General features: G+C 43.6%; 1 protein-coding gene across 1 annotated transcript in view; it reads left to right on the top strand.

Moving 5' to 3' along the window:
* LOC129698546 (parathyroid hormone 2 receptor-like) overlaps positions 1-21,167 on the top strand; it is a 126,622-nt gene that overhangs the window by 62,428 nt on the left and 43,027 nt on the right. Inside the window, exons 3-6 of the mRNA XM_055637625.1 lie at positions 7,844-7,954; positions 8,083-8,198; positions 9,015-9,109; positions 14,259-14,442. Coding sequence (XP_055493600.1) covers positions 7,844-7,954; positions 8,083-8,198; positions 9,015-9,109; positions 14,259-14,442 — 506 coding nt within the window. The remainder of the gene's footprint in view (positions 1-7,843; positions 7,955-8,082; positions 8,199-9,014; positions 9,110-14,258; positions 14,443-21,167) is intronic.

The raw sequence follows: 21,167 nt of genomic DNA, 5'->3' as shown, positions 1-21,167 counted from the left end.
TCCCGAGGAGGCAGAGGAAATTTGGCATGTCTCCAGTGACTTGTACTAACTTCTACAGATGCAACACAGAAAGCATATTGTCAGGTTACATTAGAGATCGGTGTAGGAATAGCTCTGCCTAAATAAGAGCACAAGAAATTGCAGAGAGTTGCAGATGTAGCCCAGTCCATCACATCAACCCAACGTCCAAACATTGAATACATCTACACCTCACACTGCCTCGGAAAAGCAGCCAACATCATTCAAGACTTACCCAGGTACAATACAATACAATACAATACAAATTTATTGTCATTTGAGCCCCAGTGATACTCAAACAAAATTTTGTTTACACAGCCATACAAACAAAGACAATTTCCTACAGACATACACACAATTAAATTCACACAAACATCCATCACAGTAAACTGCGACTGTGATGGAAGGCAAAGTCTTTTAAATCTCCCCTGCTCTCAATTTGGTGACACAAACCGCAGAAAAAGCCAACCAGGAATTTAATTAATTATGCATGCACCCTTCACTACAACAGAAATTTGGATCAACTGTTTATGAATTTAGACTTGTGGATTATCATCTCATTCTGTTTGTGACCTAATTAAGCCTTTCTGAGTTGTATTCCGTAATCAAGACCTCGAGTTACTGTTAATCAAGTCTCTGGGTCAAAAACCCCATCGTCACGGGAATATTAAAATGTACCAGGGCCACAGCTAGACAGGTCAGCTTTGGCTCCCCCGGACCCGCGAGCTCCCGAGTTTAATAGATCGCCCATGCGTTGCTGGAGCCAACTCCGGGTGACCTTTCCAGGAGTCGAGTCGCAGCAGCGAGTTCACCCCCGCGTTAATATAACCGAGGATCTGCCAGCCCCCATGCATGATGGTGAGTAGTCCGCAAGCTGCCACAGTCTCCCGAGCCCCCGGGTCGTTCAGGTTGGAGGCCGCTCCATGGTGCTAGGCCCCAACGACAACGGAGACCCGACTTGGGACTAACTTCTCAGGTCTCCCGGACAGCATATTGAGGTTACAAGAGTTTGTAGGAATAGCTCCCCTAAATAAGAGCACAAGAAATTGCATATACACATTTAAAACCAGTATTAAAAAACACCAACACTACATTTAACTAGACAAAAAATAAAAAAAAGACAGAGACAGAGACAGGCTGTAGGGGCTGCTGCAACGGGTGAGTCGTGCCGCCAACAAGATCTCTATTGTGATCTAAGGTAACTTCTTCTTCCCCCTGCTCCCGGACAAGCAGAAGGTACAGAAGTTTGAAAGCATGCACCACCAGCTTCTTCCCCTCTGTTGTCAGGCTTCTGAATGGTCTTTCCGTAAGCTAGTATACTGTTTCATTCACCTCAACCCCAACGAGTACATTGAACTTAATCTATGGAACTGATGCACTACAATGCACTAAAATGCTGAGAACTATATTCTGCATCTGTATATTCTGTATATTCCCCTTTGCTCTATCTATTGTACTTGAGTTTGAACTGATTATATCTATGTATGATAAATCTCTTCTGTTCGGACAGCATACGAAACAAAGCTTTTCACTGTGCCTCGGTACATGTAACAATAGAAACCTCAGCTTAGTTCCACTAAGCCTTTGTTCCACAGAAAAAACTGTTCCACTGTATCCCATCAGTCCTTATAATTCAACCCTCGGAGTCAAGGAAAGAGCTTTCACGTCGCGGCCCTGTTTCCACCAATCTTTCCACCACCACCCACAAGAAGCACAAGACACCATTGTATGCAAATGCCGAGAAGTGTGTTCCGCTCTGGTTGAACAATTTCTAATCTTGTGATGTGAGCTCGATAAGAAGAAGAAGATTCAACCCTCCATTCCCAGCCACATCTTTGTGAATCTGTTCTGCACTCACGTCGTTCCTCTAGTGGAACTACACACAATGTAGTGGCACCTGGAACTGACCAGAACTACACACAATGTTCCAGGTGCCATATCATCAACATCCAATATGATATCTCTGTTCTTTTAATCAATGCCCCATCTGATAAAAGCAAGCATGCCACACATGCCTTCTTCACCACCTTGTTCATAAGTTCATAAGTGATAGGAGCAGAATTAGGCCATTCAGCCCATCAAGCCTACTCCGCCATTCAAACTACCTCTTCCTCTCAACCCCATTCTCTTGCCTTCTCCCCATAACCCCTGACACCTGTACTAATCAAGAATCTATCTATCTCTACCTTAAAAATTGACTAGGCCTCCACATCTTTCTGTGGCAATGTATTCCACAGATTCACCACCCTCTGACTAAAGAAATCCCTCCTCATCTCCTTCCTAAAGGAACGCCATTTTATTGTGAGGCTATGACATCTGGTCCCAGACTCTCCCACTAGTGGAAACATCCTCTCCACATCCACTCGATCCAAGCCTTTCACTATTCTGTACATTTCAATGGGGTCCCCCATCAGGGCCGGATTTAGATGAAGCTGTTCCACTTGTGAGCACCCCCCCACAATCCCCCACCTCCACGACTAGAGGAAGTTATGGGGCTGAAAAGCTGTGCTTTATTTATCTATTTATTTATTTATTTACTTATTTATTTATTGCCACTGCTAGTGTCGAGTTATTGGCTTAAAACACTATTGTTCTGAAATGGAGGGCAAGGAAAATTACTGAAGGGCAACCTTGGCAGCTTTTTAATTTGCCAAATGACAGTTTAGGTGATCATTTAAGACGGCTTGCATGACGTGTGCGATAATGTGCTTGGACGAAGTGCGTAGTTACCAGTTGGAATTATGGTCAATGAAGCATTCACATATTATTTCTGCTTCAAATAAAGTCACAAACTAAACATATTCACCAATCAAGACATGATATATACCACAATGACATGCAGCAAAATTATAATACAGTATCTCAACTCTTTTTACACGTTGCAATGATAGTAATTTCTATTATTTCTTTCCACTTCCAAACAAAAATGTGGATGGATTATTCAGCGTATGATCAGCCTCGGTGAGAGCAAGCGCTGGCTTGGCGATCGCTTTGCACAACACCTCCACTCAGTTCGCAATAACCAACCTCATCTCCCTTAGTGGCTCAACATTTCAACTCCCCTTCCCATTCCGAATCTGACTTTTCTGTCCTGGGCCTCCTCCATGGCCAGAGTGAGGCCCACCGCATTTTGGAGGAGCAACACCTCATATTTGCTTGGGTAGTTTACACCCCAGCGGTATGCACATTGACTTCTCTAATTTCAGGTAGCCCTTGCTTTCTCCCTCCTTCCCCTCCCATTCCCAGCTCTCCCACAGCCTACTGTCTCCGCCTCTTCCTTTCTTTCTCATGCCACCCCCCTTGCTACACTTGTCATATTAATTAAGTTTAAGACTATGGGGCTGTACATTGGCCATAAAGTTGCTGCCTAAAAGTGCCAGAGACCCGGAATTGATCCTGAACATGGGTGCTGTCTGTATGGAGTTTGCTCCTTTTCCCTTTGATCGCATGGGTTTTCTCCGTGTGCTCTTGTTTCCTTCCACGTTCCAAAGGTGTGCAGGAACCTATTTCAGACCCAACCCAAAACGTAATATTTTCCTTTTGTCCAGAGATTCTGTCTGACCTGTTGAGTTACTCCAGCTTTTTGTGTCCATCTTCAGTTTAAACCAGTATCTGCAGTTCCTTCCTACACACACGATACTATACGATAGAACTGTATTAATCCTAGGTGGGAAATTGTGTGTGTGTGTGGGTATATATATTATACACACACACACACAAACACACACATATATATATTATATAGTTATATATTCATGTATGAATATACACTGTTTTGTTTTCTCATTTATAACATTATTTACAGAGTACTATGTTTACATATTCTGTTGTGCTCTTGCAAGTAAGGATTTCATTGTTCTAACTGGGACGTGAGAGATGGGAGACACTCTTGACTCTTGACTTACTCCGCTAATGTGTGGGATAGAACTAGTGTACGGGTGATCAGTGGTCGGCGTGGACTCGGTGGGCTGAAGGGCCTGTTTCCACACTGTATCTTTAAATTAAACTAAAGACACTAAAACCTGAGGGAGTCTAAAGAAGGGTCTCTACCCAAAACGTCACCCAATTACTTCTATCCTGCTCCATGGAGTTCCCCCGCACAATTAAAGCATGGAATAGTCTTCACCCTACCATAGTTACCCAGCCAGACACAACTAAATTTAAGGTACCTCTTTTTTCCCCAAGAACCCTTTTTTGCTTAAGTTCAAGTCAAGAGTCAAGAGAGTTTTATTGTCATGTGTCCCAGATAGAACAATGAAATTCTTGCTTGCTGCAGCACAACAGAATATGTAAACATAATACAGAACAGGAGATAAAAGTTCAGTGTGTTTATATACCATAGACCATATATATACACAATAAATAAACAGATAAAATGCAATAGGCTGTTATTGTTCAGCCCTCTACCACCTCCAGTTTAAATTGCATTTAGAATATTTATGGAGGACCAGGAAACCAGAAGCAAGAGTTACTCCAGGGGGTTACTCCTGATCCAGGGTCAGGGAGTGATTCTGCGTTGGTTTTCAGCGCTGGCGGCGAGGCAGCGACCGGGCAGCAATGGCGGCCAAATCTCCCACGATGCAAAGCGAGGGAGAAAGTGCCCAGCGCCGACCAGTGTGTATGCGAAGGGCGGCCGATGAAGTGCGGGCCGTGGTTGTGCGCATGTGCAGGGGGAGGATGTGCAGGCCGCAGCAATGCGCATGTACAAGGCGGCCTGCCGTGCCGGCGGATGAGGAGCGAGCGGAGAGCGGGGAGCGGAGACCCGGAGGCCCGGACACGGATAGCGGGGGGAGACGAGAGAGAGATAGAGAGGGGGGCCCACCCAGAGTTGAACAGCAGGTGTCCTGCCTTGGTCGGAGGGCTCCTAGATTTCGAGGCCCTAGGCTTCAGCCTATGAAGCCTAGTGGTAAATCCGGCTTTGCGAGGCCTCCCTAGATGTCAAGGCCCTAAGCTGAAACTTGTCCAGCTCATACGTAAATCCGGCCCTGTCCCCCCTCATTGTTCCAAACTCCAGTGCCATCAAATGTTCATCATATGTTAACCCACTCATTCCTGGGATCATTCTCTGCGGCCTCCTCCGGACCCTCTCCAGCACCAGCACATCCTTCCACAGATATGGGGCCCAAACTTGTTCACAATATTCCAAATGCAGTCTGACCAGCGCCTTATAAAGCCTCAGCATTACATCCCTATTTTCGTATTTCTAGTCCTCTTGAAATAAATGCTGGCATTTATTACCTTTCTACCTGTGTTGCCACTTTCCGAGATCACCTTGTACTCTGAGATCACCTTGTACCCTGAGATCACTTTGTACCACAACACTCCACGACGCCCTGCTGTACAAGTTCTGCCCTGGTTTTAACTTCCAAAACTACATTGCTTTGCACGTGACTGAGTTAAATGCCATCTGCCATCCTTTTTCCCAATTTCCAGGTTGATCTAGATCCTGTTGTAGCCTTCGCTGTCCATGATACCATCAATTCTGATAACATCCGCAAGCATACCAACCATGCCACCTACGCTTTTATCCAAATAGTTCATATATATGATAGATAATCGGGGACACAGCACTGATCCTTCTGACACACCACTGGTCCCAGGCCTCCAGCTTAAAAAGCAAGTTCAGTTATGAGGAGAGGCTAGGGAGGCTAAATCTGTTTTCCCTGAAGAAGAGGAGGTTAAGATGGGACACGATTGAGGTATATAAATTTACAAAGGGTTTTGTTAGGGTAGCATTTTCCTCATTTAAGAGTTAAATAAAACACTGAAACATGGGTTTAGTGTAATGGGGAAGAGAGTTAGAAGGACACCGAGGGGAGCCATCATTACCCAGAGCGATAAGTACCTGAAATGCAATTCTAGAGAGAATGCTTGAAGCTGGTTCTCTGACTACATTTTAAAACTGCCTTGATGATCACTTAGGCATTAAAGGCTATCGACCAGGAGCTAATCGATAAGATCAATTCAGAAAGGCATCCACTGCTCAGTGTGGATGAGTTGGGCCATGTTTTCATGCTGTAACATTCTATTATCCATAATCTTCTCAGGAAGGAGATGAGGAGGAATTTCTTTAGTCAGTGGGTGGTGAATCTGTGGAGGCCAAGTCAATGTAAGGTCTTTGTAGGCCACAGATTTTTAAAAGGTCTGCTTCTAATGCACTTATTTCTCCTTTTGTTTTGTTCTAGTTAATCTTTTTGTGAATGAATATAAATGTCTGGAAAACTTTGGATAGACTTTTTGTTTTCATTTATGGAAGCATTTCTTTATCAATGATAATTTCGAAGTGGTTTGATGACTAGGTGGTACTGGTGTAGTGTGAGAAACATTACTTTTGCTCTGCAGTTTTGGAAATAAACAAAGCAATATTTTAACCATACAAGTTATTTAATTTGGAAAATAATTTAGTCAAATCTTGCATGCACTCAAATCTGTTTGGGGGATGTGGTCAGGATGTTTTTTTCACACAAGGGTAGTGGACATCTGGAATATGGAATTCTCTCCCTCCAAAAATTCTGCGATGATGGAGGAAAATTAATAATCTCCAAACAAAGGTTGATTAACAAGAGTAAAAAGACTTGGAACTTTCACATCTGCTCCTAGATTTTGAGGACTGAGTCAATAATAGACAATAGGTGCAGGAGTAGGCCATTCGGCCCTTTGAGCCAGCACCGCCATTCACTGTGATCATGGCTGATCATCCACAATCAGCACCCCGTTCCTGCCTTCTCCCCATATCCCCTGAGTCCGCTATCTTTAAGATCTCTATATCTAACTCTCTCTTGAAAGCAAAAAGGGAATTGGCTTCCACTGCCTTCTGAGGCAGAGAATTCCACTGATTCACAACCCTCTGTGTGAAAAAGGTTTTCCTCATCTGTTCTAAATGGCCTACACCTTATTCTTAAAGTGTGGCCCCTGGCCCCTCAACATCGGGATAAAAATTTCCTGCCTCTACCATGTCCAAACACTTAATAATCTTATGTGTTTCAATAAGACCTTCTCTTGTCCTTCTAAATTCCAGAGTATACCAGCCCAGCCATTCCATTCTATCAACATATGACAGTCCCGCCATCCTTGGAATTAACCTCGTGAACCTACGCTGCACTTCCTCAATCGCACGAATGTCCTTCCTCAAATTTGGAGACCAAAACGGCACACAATACTCCAGGTGTGGTCTCACTAGGGGCCTGTACAACTGCAGAAGGACCTCTTTGCTCCCCCTAATACGTTATCACAAAATTGCATTCTTGGACATGGCTGGCACCATTGGGGTGGCACGGTGGTGCAGCGGTAGAATTGCTTATAGTTCCAGAGACCCGGGTTCGATCCTGACTACAATTGCTGTCTGTACAGAGTTTGCACATTCTCCCCGTGACCCCGTGGGTTTTTTTTCCAAGATCTATGGTTTCCTCCCACATTTCAAAGACGTACAGGTTTGTACGACAATTGGCTTGGTACGAATATAAATTGTCCCTAGTGTGTGTAGGATAGTGTTAATATGCGGGGATCGCTGGTCGGTGCAGGCTCGGTGGCTTGTTCCCGCCCTGTATCTCTAAACTAAACTTTAAACTAAATTGCTCCTGTACTCTCTGTTTCCATAAATCTTAAGTTGATCTTTCTATCTTTTCTCAACTCTGATAATAGGTTTTGCACTGGAAAATTAACATTGCATCTCTCTACATAATGGCTGCTTGTCCTGCTGAGTGTTTTCTGATTTTTGTATTTCAACTTCTTTCGTAGGTATTTTAAGAATTACAACAGCGCACTTGTTGCCTGTTAGACAGACTCACTGTATTCCCTGCTTTTATGATCTCCTGTGTTTTTACAGATGGATCTTGCTCTCCGGAGTGGGATGGCTTAACATGTTGGCCAAATGGGATCCCTGGAAGTTTAACTGTGGTCCCCTGCCCAAGCTATGTTTACGACTTTAATCATGACGGTACTGTGTTTTATTTAATGTGTTATTTGTTTTTGTTTACAAATTATTGTTGACTTCATAAATTTGAACGGCAAAAAGCTAGTCAATCAGAAGGAACAGGGAGGTTTATTTTCCCACTTGGGTTGCAGGATTTGCCTATCGACACTGTGAGGAAGATGGGAAGTGGAAGCTTGCGGGAAGTCTAAATCGAACATGGACAAATTACACAGAGTGCTTTGTGCAACTCCATAACAGTGACAGACAGGTACTAGCATACTCTTCCTTCTCCATGTTGTTGCAGTGTCTACACCAGGGGTGGGGAACCAGCGGCCTTCTAGGCCATTAAGTGCGGCCTTTTGAATGAATCCAAATTTTGTAGAACAAATCCTTTTATTTTTATTTAAGAAGGAACTGCCGATGCTGGAAAATCGAAGGTAGACAAAAATGCTGGAGGAACTCAGCGGGTGTGTCAGCATCTATGGAGCGAAGGAAATAGGGCAAAAAAGGGTCTAAACGTTTCGGGTCGAGACCTTTCTTCAGGTCTGAAGAAGGGTCTCGACCCGAAACGTCGCCTATTTCTTTCGCTGCCTCACCCGCTGAGTTTCTCCAGCATTTTTGTCTACCTTTTATTTTTATTAATATGTTTTTGTTCTCTTTTATTACTTGTATATTAATCTTAAAATGAACGTATTTAAAATACCAAAGTGTAAAAGAAGATTCAATTAAATAATCCTCCTTGACTGACGGCCACAATTAAAACATTAGTAAGTCTTGAGGGCTATTTTAACAAAATAATGTATATTTTGAAGTATATCTGATTGAAGTTTCTTGGATGCGGCCTTATTAGATTACAGCTAATTTAATGCGGCAATCCAACATGAGACCGTTCCCCCCCCCTTGCCTACATTGTACTGGTGTTGCAATCTATCGGGAATCAACATTGAAACAAAGCCCAATTTTCCAATGTATTTATGATGCTGTTTTCATTTTAACACATGACTAACAAAAATGAATAATTGCGCAGTATAACATTTCTACCAAGCATTTTCAACATTTTAATATATGTATTCATATTCAACAGGAATTCTTTGAACGACTATCAGTGATGTATACCATCGGATATGCAGTTTCACTCTGCTCACTGACCATAGCCATTATGATCATGGGATATTTCAAGTACGTACAAAAGACAAGAATCTTCCCCACCCATCCTTACGTTGACTTTCAGAAGGAATGTCACATTGTGAATATTATCATTTAGCCAGGCTAGTACAGAGTGCTGCACAAAGGAGCCAGAAATGATTAGATGGAGAATTACATAGGTGGGACAGGCATTGTGTGAAAGCTCTTCAGAATTGTATTGGAGTCTTGGTGTCTCCTGTGAAGCTGAAAGGTTCCCTTTGAAAAATCATGTTGAACCCAATCGCTAGACAGTTGGTCTGATAGTGAATACATCTAAATTATGGAATCTTTCAATTTAACATGCAGAAGGGGGGATGGGGCATTTGGCCCTTCGTGATAATGTTAGTCAAACAAGAACAACTTACTCTTCCCAGTTCCCAGTGTGTAGTGAATCATGCAGTGAGTTCCAGATTTTTGAAAATCAATCATTTTAATCGGGGTAAATGGATTAATTAATAATTAATCACGTTTTGAAAATTAATCAATTAATTGGTTAATCAAAAAGCAGCCATACTGAAGATATTTAAAAAAAAAACATATTGGAGAATATGGAAAAACAAGGAACTGCAGATGCTAGTGTAAAAAACCCCCCAAAGTGCTAGAGTAACTCAGCGGGTCAGGCAGCATCTCTCATCACATCATTCATGTCCTCCAGAGATGCTGCCTGACCCGCTGAGTTACTCCAGCAGTTTGCGTGTTTTTATTTGAGGGAATATAGGTGAAATCAGATTTCGAAAGGTCAGGACATTCGTAACCCAGGGAACGCTGTATTTTAAGGCAATGTTGGCATGAGATTCAAAATAGTCACTTTTCAAGTAAGTCTTGATTGTTACTCATTATTGAGCACCTACTGTGATACTTGAATCTGTCCTCACTTCATCCAGATACTTATAACCCTCTGGAAGAAATGATCAACGAGCAGCAAGGTCCAGGGAACCTGCTTCGAGTTTTCTTTGCCAAAGTCAGGCTAATTGTGGAAGAGCACTTAATTCACCACTAATTGAATGAAAAACATGATCCTTGACTTACCCAATGATTAAATACATTAAACATGCCATGGGTATTATTGTCAAATAATGAATGTGTGTCTTAAAAAGTCTCTCTGTTCATTTCAGTGGTACATTATTTATCTTTTTATGTCAACAGCTCCTTAATTCCGTCATACTTTCTACTATTGCATTGCAATGTCAGTGGAAACCCTGTATCTATGTATAATCTAGGCTTATATTCAAGTCACAACAGTAGCAGAAAGATCTTATTATGTTCTGGAGTATTGCATGTATAATGCAGGATCAAGTATAATATTTGAAGAGACATTAGAATATGATTACTCTTGGTTAGGAGATGGGCGGGACGGTGGCCCAGTGGTTAAGTTGCTGCCTCACAACGCTTACAGTGCCAGTGACGCTGGTTCAATACTGACTACAGGTGCTGACTGTACGGAGTTTGTATAGTATGTTCTCCTTATGACTGCGTGTGTTTTCTCGAAGATCTTCGGTTTCCTCCCACACTCCAAAGACGTACAGGTTTGTAGGTTAATTGGCTTGGTATAAATGTACAATTTTTCCTAGTATGTGTTAATATGTCGGGATCGCTGGTCGGTGTGGACTCGGTGTGCCGAAGGATGCTGTATCTCTAAACTAAAGTAAACTAAAGTTGGAATTCACTCCTATCATACACATACACATACACATACACACCTACATCGCAGAAGCAATTGTTCCCTGAAAGTGCATATTGAACAAAATGTCTTTAATTTGACAAAAAACACTTAATTTCCTTAATTTGAAAAAAAATTAACTTGGCAAAATACATTATGTATATTTCTGAAAGTGGCATGCTTCTTTACATCAGCCAAAATTAACTTTGTAAATGCAAGACACTTACCACAAAAAATGTTGTAGTAAACATCACAGTGGTGTTGTCGTAAAAATCCATAAAATAAATATTTATAAATCACAAATTACTGAAATTATACAAATTTCACCAAACCCATCTATTATGTTGCACGTTATTAAGATCTTAACCTTTCAAATGTGTTAAATTAACTTCACTGTAATTTTATCATTCAATATTGTCCTTGTATGACGTGCCTAAACGTTTGACAAAAAATGATAAGAAAAAGGAGATTCAGAATTGTGAAGCATTTCAGCTCTCTAGAGCTTATAGAAATAACTGAAATACATCATTACAGACACTAATGATATGAAGATAACCCTAAAAATGTAGGTTAAAGCTAATGGAAAAGATTATCAGGCTTGGGTACTGTTTCATCAAGGAGGGTGAGAGGTAACCTGATATTTATAAAATAATATGTCAATTGATAGAATAGGTACAGAAAAAAAATATTCCCACGAATTGGTGAGATCTATCTATATATCTATCTACATGACTAAAACTCTGATCTTGTGCTCTTCCGGTTTGCGTGATTTTTCTATTTGTGCAAAAACGGTACAGAATAGCACTACGATTTTTTGCCATCTTACTCGCCATTCTCCTCTGCCACAAGTGCAACAAGTTTTGTTCCCATCGATGGGATATTTTAAAAGTGATTAAAGTTTAAAAATCTTAAAAACCACGCATGCGCAGATTGGCCACACAGAATGGTCTCCTCTCCTGTCAGTCAACGTCATGGCCGCGATGGCGACGCCACTTCCTGCACCATCACCGCACTGATTGGCCACGTCAGCTGTCACTCACCGGTGGCGCCCGCCTCGCCTGGCATTGCACGGCCACAGCCACAGCCACAGCCGCGACATCTCCCTCCGAAGCCTGGGCGCTGAGCCTGGCTCTGAGGGCAGTGGCGCTGCTGGCTCCAGGCACGCAAGGATGGAAAGGAGCAGCAACCACAAGATCCTGGGTTGGTGGGTGAGGAGGGAGGGTGGGGGGATTGAGGGAGAGGAGAGGGTAGGTGAGGATGGAGAGTGGGGGAGGAGAGGGAATAGATGAAGAGGAGGAGGGCAGTGGGGGAGGTAGGAAGTGGGGAATAGAGTTAGAGGAGGGCAGTGGGGGAGGTCAGGAGGGAGAGTGGGGGAATAGGGGGAGGGAGGAGTTGGGGGAGTTGAGGAGTGGGGAGGTGGGGGATAGGGAGGGGAGAGGAGTTATGGAGGGAGATAGGGAGTGACTTAGGGTAGGGGAAAGGAGAGGGAGGGATTGGGGAGGGGAGGAGGAGAGGGGAAAGAAGAGGGACAGTGAAGAGGAGGGGGCGAGAATGCTGGGGACGAGGGGAAATGAGATACGCCTGTGCAGTTGGGGGGCTATGGGTGTGGTGGAATATTGCGTTGGGGAACAGGTTGCATGGGGAGACCAGGCCTCCTGTGTGACAAGGACCCAACGGGTCCTACTTAGTCTAGTATAAACTAAAGCTGTAAAATACTCATTAATAAATGCAACAAGGAAATTAAAAATGTGGACTGAGGGAATATTCAAATAAATAGGCAATGAGCTGGTTGATAACATTGAACAGTACAGCACAGGAACAGGCCTTTCTACCCACAATGTCTGTGCCAAACATGATGCCAAGTTATACAAATCTCCTCTGCCTGCACCTGATCCATTTCCCTCCATTTCCTGCATATCCATGTTTCTATCTAAAAGACTCTTAAATGCAACAATCATATGAAAGGAAGAATGCATATTTAGTTAAAGACACACTGGTCTGAGAAGCAGCGGGATCTGGGAGTCCTAATGCATTATTCACAAAGGACTGTTATGTTAGAACAGCCAGTAAAAAGGAAAGCCATCAGAATAGAATCGTTCCTTGTTATGGAAAATGAATACAAAGATAGCTGGGTCATGCCTCAGTTACTGTATATAATGCATTGGTGAGTATGGTGAACAATACTGATCTCCCTATTTAAGAGAGTATGTTGATACGTTGAAACAAGTTCATAGCACGTTTAGCAGACTAACGCTGGAATTCTCTGCCAGAAGGTAGTTGAGGCCAGTTCATTGGCTATATTTAAGAGGGAGTTAGATGTGGCCCTTGTGGCTAAAGGGATCAGGGGGTATGGAGAGAAGGCAGGTACGGGATACTGAGTTGGATGATCAGCCATGATCATATTGAATGGCGGTGCAGGCTCGAAGGGCCAAATGGCCCACTCCTGCACATATTTTCTATGTTTCTATGTTTCTATTAGTGGGCTCTAAAGTGGGGTTATTTATAGTTCAGTGAGTGGGTGATGGGTGAATGGGATGACATGAGCCATTATTTTATGGTGAGCAGAAGTTTACTGAGGATGATAAAAAGCATCCTTTTTGCATACATATTTTGTCAAAAACGTTTTGAATTATTCCTAACATTCTTGAGACAAATAGACAAGAGCAGATAAAGTCGTATAGAATAGTAGTATTATGCCCCTGTCCCACTTAGGAAACCTGAACTGACACCTCTGGAGACTTTGCGTCCCACTGAAGGTTTCCGTGCGGTTCCCGGAGGTTTTTGTCAGTCTCCCTACCTGCTTCAACTACCTGCAACCTCCGACAACCACCTGCAACCTCCGGGAACCGCACGGAAAACTTGGGTGGGGCACAACGTCTCCAGAGGTTTCCGTTCAGGTTTCCTAAGTGGGACAGGGGCATCAGTCAAATATCTGTAATATCATATTTCCTTTGAAGTTTACATTCTGAGGGATAATTGTGAATCCATCAATGTAAAAAGTGCCAACCAAAAGCAAAAGGAAAAGGACAAAACTGAACTGCAGGAAGCAGATCGGAGTTTACCCTGTACACATGGTCAACAGGTGCTGCCAGAATGAAGTGTGAACATTGAACCTTGACAAGTCAAAGCATTCATCATGAAACATATTTTTCCAAAAAGTTCTACGAAAGTCTTTAGAACTTTGGCCATTGATGCAACTTGGACCAGGAAATGTCCAGGAGCTTTCAGAGTTAATGTTGATATTTGTATGCGTGACTATTGTGAAAAGTTTGCTTCTGCAGAATATGTAGAAAACTTTGATTATATTGGCAGGCATGAAAGACTTAAGCATTCGTGATTCCTGGAGGTTGATTCAATAGATGAATTTGGTTGGAAAATAGCATTGTAAAGGATTGTGACAGTGCATCACTTTGATAGTTTGATTATTCAAATTGAACTCTATTGATTGAAGGTGACTGACATGAATTATTTTTCCCCTAACAGAAGACTCCATTGCACCAGGAACTATATCCACGTCCACTTGTTTATCTCCTTCATGCTCAGAGCCATCAGCATTTTCATCAAAGACCATGTTGTGTATTCTTATCTTGGAAAACAATATGACTCTTCTTCAGTGGATGACCTGAAAGCCTTCACTGTCGCTCCTGTAACAGACAAGTCTTCTTATGTAAGTATACATCCATCTGTTTTTCGTTTAGTTTAGTTTAGAGATACAGCGCGGAAACAGGCCCTTCAGCCCACTGGGTCCGCGAGATAGATCAGCCATGATTGAATGTCAAAGCAGAATTGATGGGCTGAATGGCCTAATTCTGCTCCTATCCCTTATGACCTTATTAGTTTAGTTTCTTGTCACGTGTACCGAGGTACAGTGAAAAGCCTTTGTTGCGTGCTAACCAGTCAGCAAAAAGACAATACATGATTACAATCGATGAAAGTACAGTGTATAGATTCATGATAAGGGAATAACGTTTAGTGCAAGGTAAAGCCAGCAAAGTCCTATCAAGAATAGTCTGAGGATCACCAAAGAGGTAGATAGTCGTTCAGGACTTCAGTTAGCTATTTCTATGGGAGCATGCTGATGGACTATCTGTAAATTATCCACAAAAATCATAAGAGAATATCAGAATAATTGGAGGAAAGCATAAATCAATTTTGTCTTCATGTAACCTAACGGAATTAGAGTGCCAGTTTTTTATTGCCTTAGCTCCCTCAGTTTCACATTGCTAAATCAGCTCAGTCTGAAGAAGGGTCTCGACCCGAAACGTCACCCATTCCTTCTCTCCAAAGATGCTGCCGGTCCCACTGAGTTACTCCAGCATTATGTGTCTACCTTCGAGTGTTACAGATCAGCAGACTTGACATGGTTCCATTGAATATAACAAAACATCCCATTATACCGCTACATTTATCAGATCTAAGCATAATCTCGGGAAGATCAATTCGATCATTATAATCCAAGGTAGAGATTTTTAAATTACACCTCCACATACTCAACCTGATTTAATTGTCGAAATGTGTTCCTTGCAGACTCTTGAAAGACTCACATCAAAGTCAGGAATGTCTGTGTTATAATTATCCAGGAGTTTTGAGTATTCCGAGTTCAAAAAAAGGTTCAAAGGTCTTTTATTTTCTCGTGTACCAATTAAGGTACAGTGAAACTCGACTTACCATACAGCAACAAGACACACAGTCATATAAAAGTTAACATAAACATCCACCACAGCGGATTCACCACATTCCTCACTGTGATGGAAGGCAATAAAGTCTAATCTTCTTCACACTTTATTCTCCCACGGTCGGGGCAGTTGAACCATCCGCATTTGGGGCGATTGAAGCTCCTGCAGCCGGCGATCAAAGCCCCCGCGTCGGGGCGGTCGAAGCTCCCGTGATCGGGACGGTCGAAGCTCCCGCGGCTTGGAACTCCCGAAGTTGGTCCCTAACCAAGGGACCACGAGCTCCACGATGTTGAAGTTCGCAGGCTCCCGTGGTTGGAACTCCCGAAGTTGGTCTCCAGCGGAGGCTGCCAGTTCCACGATGTTAGGCCGCAGTGCGGACAGAGATACGATACGGAAAAAGTCGCATCTCCGTCGAGGTAAGATTAAAGAAAGTTCCCCCCTCCCACCCCACACATAAAACAAAGCTAAAGAAAATTAAAACATACTTTTAACACATACTAAAAAACAACAAAGAGAGAAAAGGAAGAGACAGACTGTCAGGGCCGGCCTTAGGAGGTGCGGGGCCCAATTGGGACATTTTTTTGTAGAAATATGAATAAATAATTATAAATGAGTCACATGCCATGAGTAATATGACAATTGGGGGGAGAGTTCCTTTCACAGCGTGTGGGGAGTCTAGCCAAGGGTAAAGTTACGAGGAGGGAAGGAGCGTTGAGAAGGAGAGGGACGGGTACAAGCCAGTAACACTCACTCACCGCTGCCGCTTCGTTCCAGGCGCCACCACATTGTGGCCGGGGAGGGAAGCAGCTCGTGTGGCTACGAGTGGCCGCCATCACCGGACAGCGGAACCGACTGCCATCTGAGCGCCTTCTGCCGGCACGCTCACTGATGGCAGTGCTCTCCGTCTGAACAGTGAGGGGACAAGCTCAAGAGCAAGGATCATAGAGCGGAGTGGGTTAGCGGCTGATGGATAACATCACAGCGGGCGGTGGAGCTTACTCCTGTGTCAGCACGAACAAGGGATCAATTGAGGTTACTCGCACTGACATATGGAGTAAGCTCCACTGCCCGCTGTCCTGTTATCCATCACCCGCTGACCCGCTCTTGAGCTGGATGATCCCCAGCCGACCCCCTCTTTCTCAACGCTCCTGCTCTCCCCGCAACTTTACCCCTGGACAGACTCCCCACACACTGTGAAAGGAACTCCCCCCCTCCCAGCAGCGCTGTCCTTTTTCAGCCGTTTCCCACTTTACAACTACTTCCCATCAGCTGCTAGCAATGAGGGATAGACTTGGCTATACCTCAATACAGCTACATCGTTCTTGATGTTGCTGCACTGAGGGATAACGAAGTCTATCTTTCTTGGCTAACAACCTAACCTTCGGCCTCCAAGATGCAGGTATATTTTCCAGCAATGTTACAAAATTTTGAGATTTAAAAAATCAAGTCTGCAATTTTATCTAACTCTGAAATTGAAGATAGACAAAAGCTGGAGTAGCTCAGCAAGACAGGCAGCACAGCGACTCTGGAGAGAAGACCCTTCTTCAGACTGAACTGAACTCTCGTCGGTGGTGCGATTGTCTTGTACTCTTGATGTTAGATTGTCTGAAGAAGGCTAGGCCCCGCTCGACCACCCCGCAACTCGGGCGGGAGAAGTTCGCAACCCTCTCCCCCAGGGAGCCGTGGGCTCCTGGTGCCGCCGTCCCCCTGTCGTTGGAGCCCGCGGAGCCACAGCACAGGCAGGGAGTTGAAGGTAGACACAGGAGGGTCCACCTTCAACTACAGAGCCATACAAAAAACAACACGGAGTGCTGGAGGAACTCAAAAGACAAAAGCTGGGTAGCTCAGCAGCAGCACGCAGCGACTCTGGAGGGAACATATCAACTCTCGCCGGTGATTGTTATTGTCAGGAGCACGCCACGGGCCAAGACACCCGCGGAGGGAACACTATCACTTATCAGGAGCCGCCACGGGCCAAGACTCTCCCAATCCTCCCCCTTCCACCCACCAACAGAAAGGAACCGCAGATGCAGCCATCACCGCAAAACGTCTAAGAAGGAACTGCAGATGCTGGAAAATCGAAGGTAGACAAAAATACTATAGAAACTCAGCGGGTGTGAAGCCCTGTCCCACTGTGCGAGTTCACCCAAGAGCTCTCCCGAGTTTTAAAAAAATCAAAACTCGTGGCAAATACGTAGAATGAATGTAGTGGGTACGTCGGAGCTCGGGACGTTTCAATAGACAATAAACAATAGGTGCAGGAGTAGGCCATTTGGCCTTTGAGCCAGCACCGCCATTCAATGTGATCATGGCTGATCATCCACAATCAGTACCCCGTTCCTGCCTTCTCCCCATATCCCCTGACTCAGCTATTTTCAAGAGCTCTATCTAGCTCTCTCTTGAAAGCATCCAGAGAACCCACCTCCACCGCCCTCTGAGGCAGAGAATTCCACAGACTCACCACTCTCTGTGAGAAAAAGCGTTTCCTCATCTCCGTTCTAACTATGGCCCCTGGTTCTGGACTATCCCCAACATATGTTTCCTGCCTCTAGTGTGTCCAAGCCCTTAACAAATCTTATATGTTTCAATGAGATGCCCTCTCATCCTTCTAAACTCCAGAGTGTACAAACCCAGCTGCTCCATTCTCTCAGCATAGGACAGTCCCGCCATCCCGGGAATTAACCTTGTATACCTACACTGCACTCCCTCAATAGCATGAATGTCCTTCCTCAAGTTAGGGGACCAAAACTGCACACAATACTCCAGATGTGGTCTCACTAGGGCTCTGTACAACTGCGGAAGGACCTCTTTGCTCCTATATTCAATCCCACTTGTTATAAAGGCCAACATGCCATTTCTAAGCGCTAACGGCAGGTACTCGGGAAACGTGGTAACTCGTGAAAGTTTTTCAACATGTTGAAAAATGTCCACATGTAAAATATACTCAGGATGTAAAAATTTGATACTTTTTAACACATAGTCATACCGTATCGTAGTAGCTCGTGAGTTTACCATAGTAGGACCTGGTGTCCCGTATGTTCATGATGGAAATAAGAATACCCTGTATATTCATTACCTTTGAATTGTAGTTTTATGTAATATTCCCATAATTTCTGAGTTCCATTTCACAATATCTATTAGACATACAGAATGTTGCAAGGTAATATCTTGCCCAAACTCAGTTGTATCTTTCTATCTCAATAAATATCACAAAATTGTTTCAGCCACGTTATGACAAATTATAGAATGTAGGTTATTTGTTATCAGTCACCCCATCCCAGAAACAACAGTACTTAAAGAAGAACATTTGTTTTACTAATTTACGAGCATGTACCATGCAGAGTCTGTCGATCCATATCCAACAAACTATTGTGATAATCGCATAAAAGGTATCATTGTCTTAGAAATTTGGTGTGGAATGATAACCTAACCTGCCCTCCTTGGATGACATATACAAGGCCCGATGCTTGCACAGGGCCATAAATATCAAGAAGGACACATCCCACCCTGCCAACCACATTTTTACTCTGCTACCTTCCGGGAGGCAATTCAGGTCTCTGCAGGCTCGCACTGGTAGACTAAAAAATAGTTTCTACCATTGTGCGATAAAAGAGCTTAACTCCAATAGTGAACACTGGGAAGCAAGAAGTAACTTCGAGGAATACCGCTAAATTCTTTTAATCTCTTTTAAAAATGTATTTATATTCTACTATTAACTGTACATATGTGCATTGGTGTTGTGTTGTATTTCTTTTAACGGAGGAGAAGCAAATGGAATTTCGTTGCTCAGTTTTGTGCAATGACAATAAACATATTCTATTCTATTCTATAATCCATCTCAGTACTCATTTAGGCAAGCCCCAAGCTATAGATACTTTTCCGCCACCCCCAATTCCCCTCGCCCGATCTTCATTGAACCTACCATTTGACCGATCTTTTACTCAGCTGCTGTAACGTTTCCTTCCTATCAAAATCTCTGTGTAGCATCTCTGTCCCTATCTTCCAATTCCCACTTTGAAATAAAATACAACTTTCGACTTAAAAATTTTGCAGCAGGATTGCTATATAAATACAAATATATGGTGTTTTATCCTAGCATCCCCCCTCCCCCCCCCCCCCCCCCCCCCCCCTCCCTTACCAACACACAAGAAGCGTAACTTGAAGCATTTGAATATGGACCAGGAATGAAACTTAATAGCTATGAATTGATTAACAGCGAGATATGAGGTGAGATTGAAACACCTGTCAGAGGGCTAAGAAACAACCCTGAGTTGACGCCGTATTGTTTTAAGTGCGCATTTTGCAGTAACCTCACCATATTCTAGTTAAATATTCTTTCCACGGAAATCTCCTATTTCACTTTGAAATGATATTCATTTATAACCGTTTGTAACATCAGTAATGTTCGTTGTATGTGCAGAAACTGTATTGAGAGGGAGTTTGCTGCAAAAAAGATTCTATTGATGTGTTAATGTTCATGCATTTAGTATCAGTTATGCGTGGAACTATTTATTGTAATGTACTGTATCTTTAGAAAAAAAACTACATTAACCAGGTGTGAAAATTACACAGAATCGAACGATGATTGAAAATGCGTGGGAATCGAGTCATTTTTAAGTGGAAAGTTGTATTTTATTTCAAAGTGGGAATTTGAAGATAGGGACAGAGATGCTACACAGAGATTTTAAACTCGGTAGAGCTCTTGGGTGAACTCGCACAGTGGGACAGGGCCTGAGGCAGCATCTATGGAGCGAAGGAAATAGCCAACGTTTCAGGCCGGGTCTGAAGAAGGTTTTGACTCGAAATGTTGCATGAATGAAATTTTGTTCCCTGCAGTCATAACAGCAAAAAATACCCCCAAAAAACACACACTTAACACAATTCCACACAAACATCCATCACAGTGAATCTCCAAACACCTCCTCACTGTGATGGAAGGCAAAAGTCTTATCTCTTCCCTGTTCTTCTCCCGCGGTCAGGCAGTCAAACTGCTGCATCGAGGTGATCGAGGCTCTTGATGTTAAAGCCCCCGGTGGGCGCTGGTAAGTCCCGTGGTCGATTAAGCCGCGCCGGGCGATGAAAAGCCCTGAGACACGCCAATTCAAACCCCACGATTCGGGGCGGGTGAAGTTGCCGTTGCGGGAGCTCCCGAAAATTAGTCTCCTACTAGGGACATGCGAGCTCCGGATGTTGACGTCCACAGGGCCTGCGGCCGATGCCTCCGAAGCCCCGAAGTCGGGTCGCAGCCACACTGCCACCACAGCCTCCGAAGTCAGCCAGCTCCGTGATGGTAAATCCACAGGCGCTATGACCGGAGCCATCAGATCGATTCCAGTTGGAGGCCGCCAGCTCCACGATGTTAGGCCCCAGCGAAACAGAGACACGACAAGGAAAAGGTCGCGCCCCCGTTCAAGGGAAGAGATTAAAAAAGTTTCCCGCACCCCACCCCCCACATATACACAACTAAATATAAACCAAAAACATACCCCTAACAAGACAACAAAAAAAAAAGACGAAAAGAAAAAAGACAAACGGACTGCAGGCAAGCGAGCCGCAGCTGTGTAGGCAGATCCGCCACTCCCGGATTCCAAATAAAATATGCATGATTGCCCCATCTTTGATGCATGATGTCTCAGTTAGGTTATATTCCAACCCTACTCCTTAAGCTGGTCCAACATCGATCAGTAGCCTGTGTATTTTCAATATGATCAATGAT

The sequence above is a fragment of the Leucoraja erinacea genome, chromosome 7 (assembly GCF_028641065.1).
Source record: "Leucoraja erinacea ecotype New England chromosome 7, Leri_hhj_1, whole genome shotgun sequence".
Classification (NCBI taxonomy): domain Eukaryota; kingdom Metazoa; phylum Chordata; class Chondrichthyes; order Rajiformes; family Rajidae; genus Leucoraja; species Leucoraja erinaceus.
The sequence above is the reverse complement of the archived record's forward strand: the minus strand, read 5'-3'. Positions and strand labels throughout refer to the sequence as shown.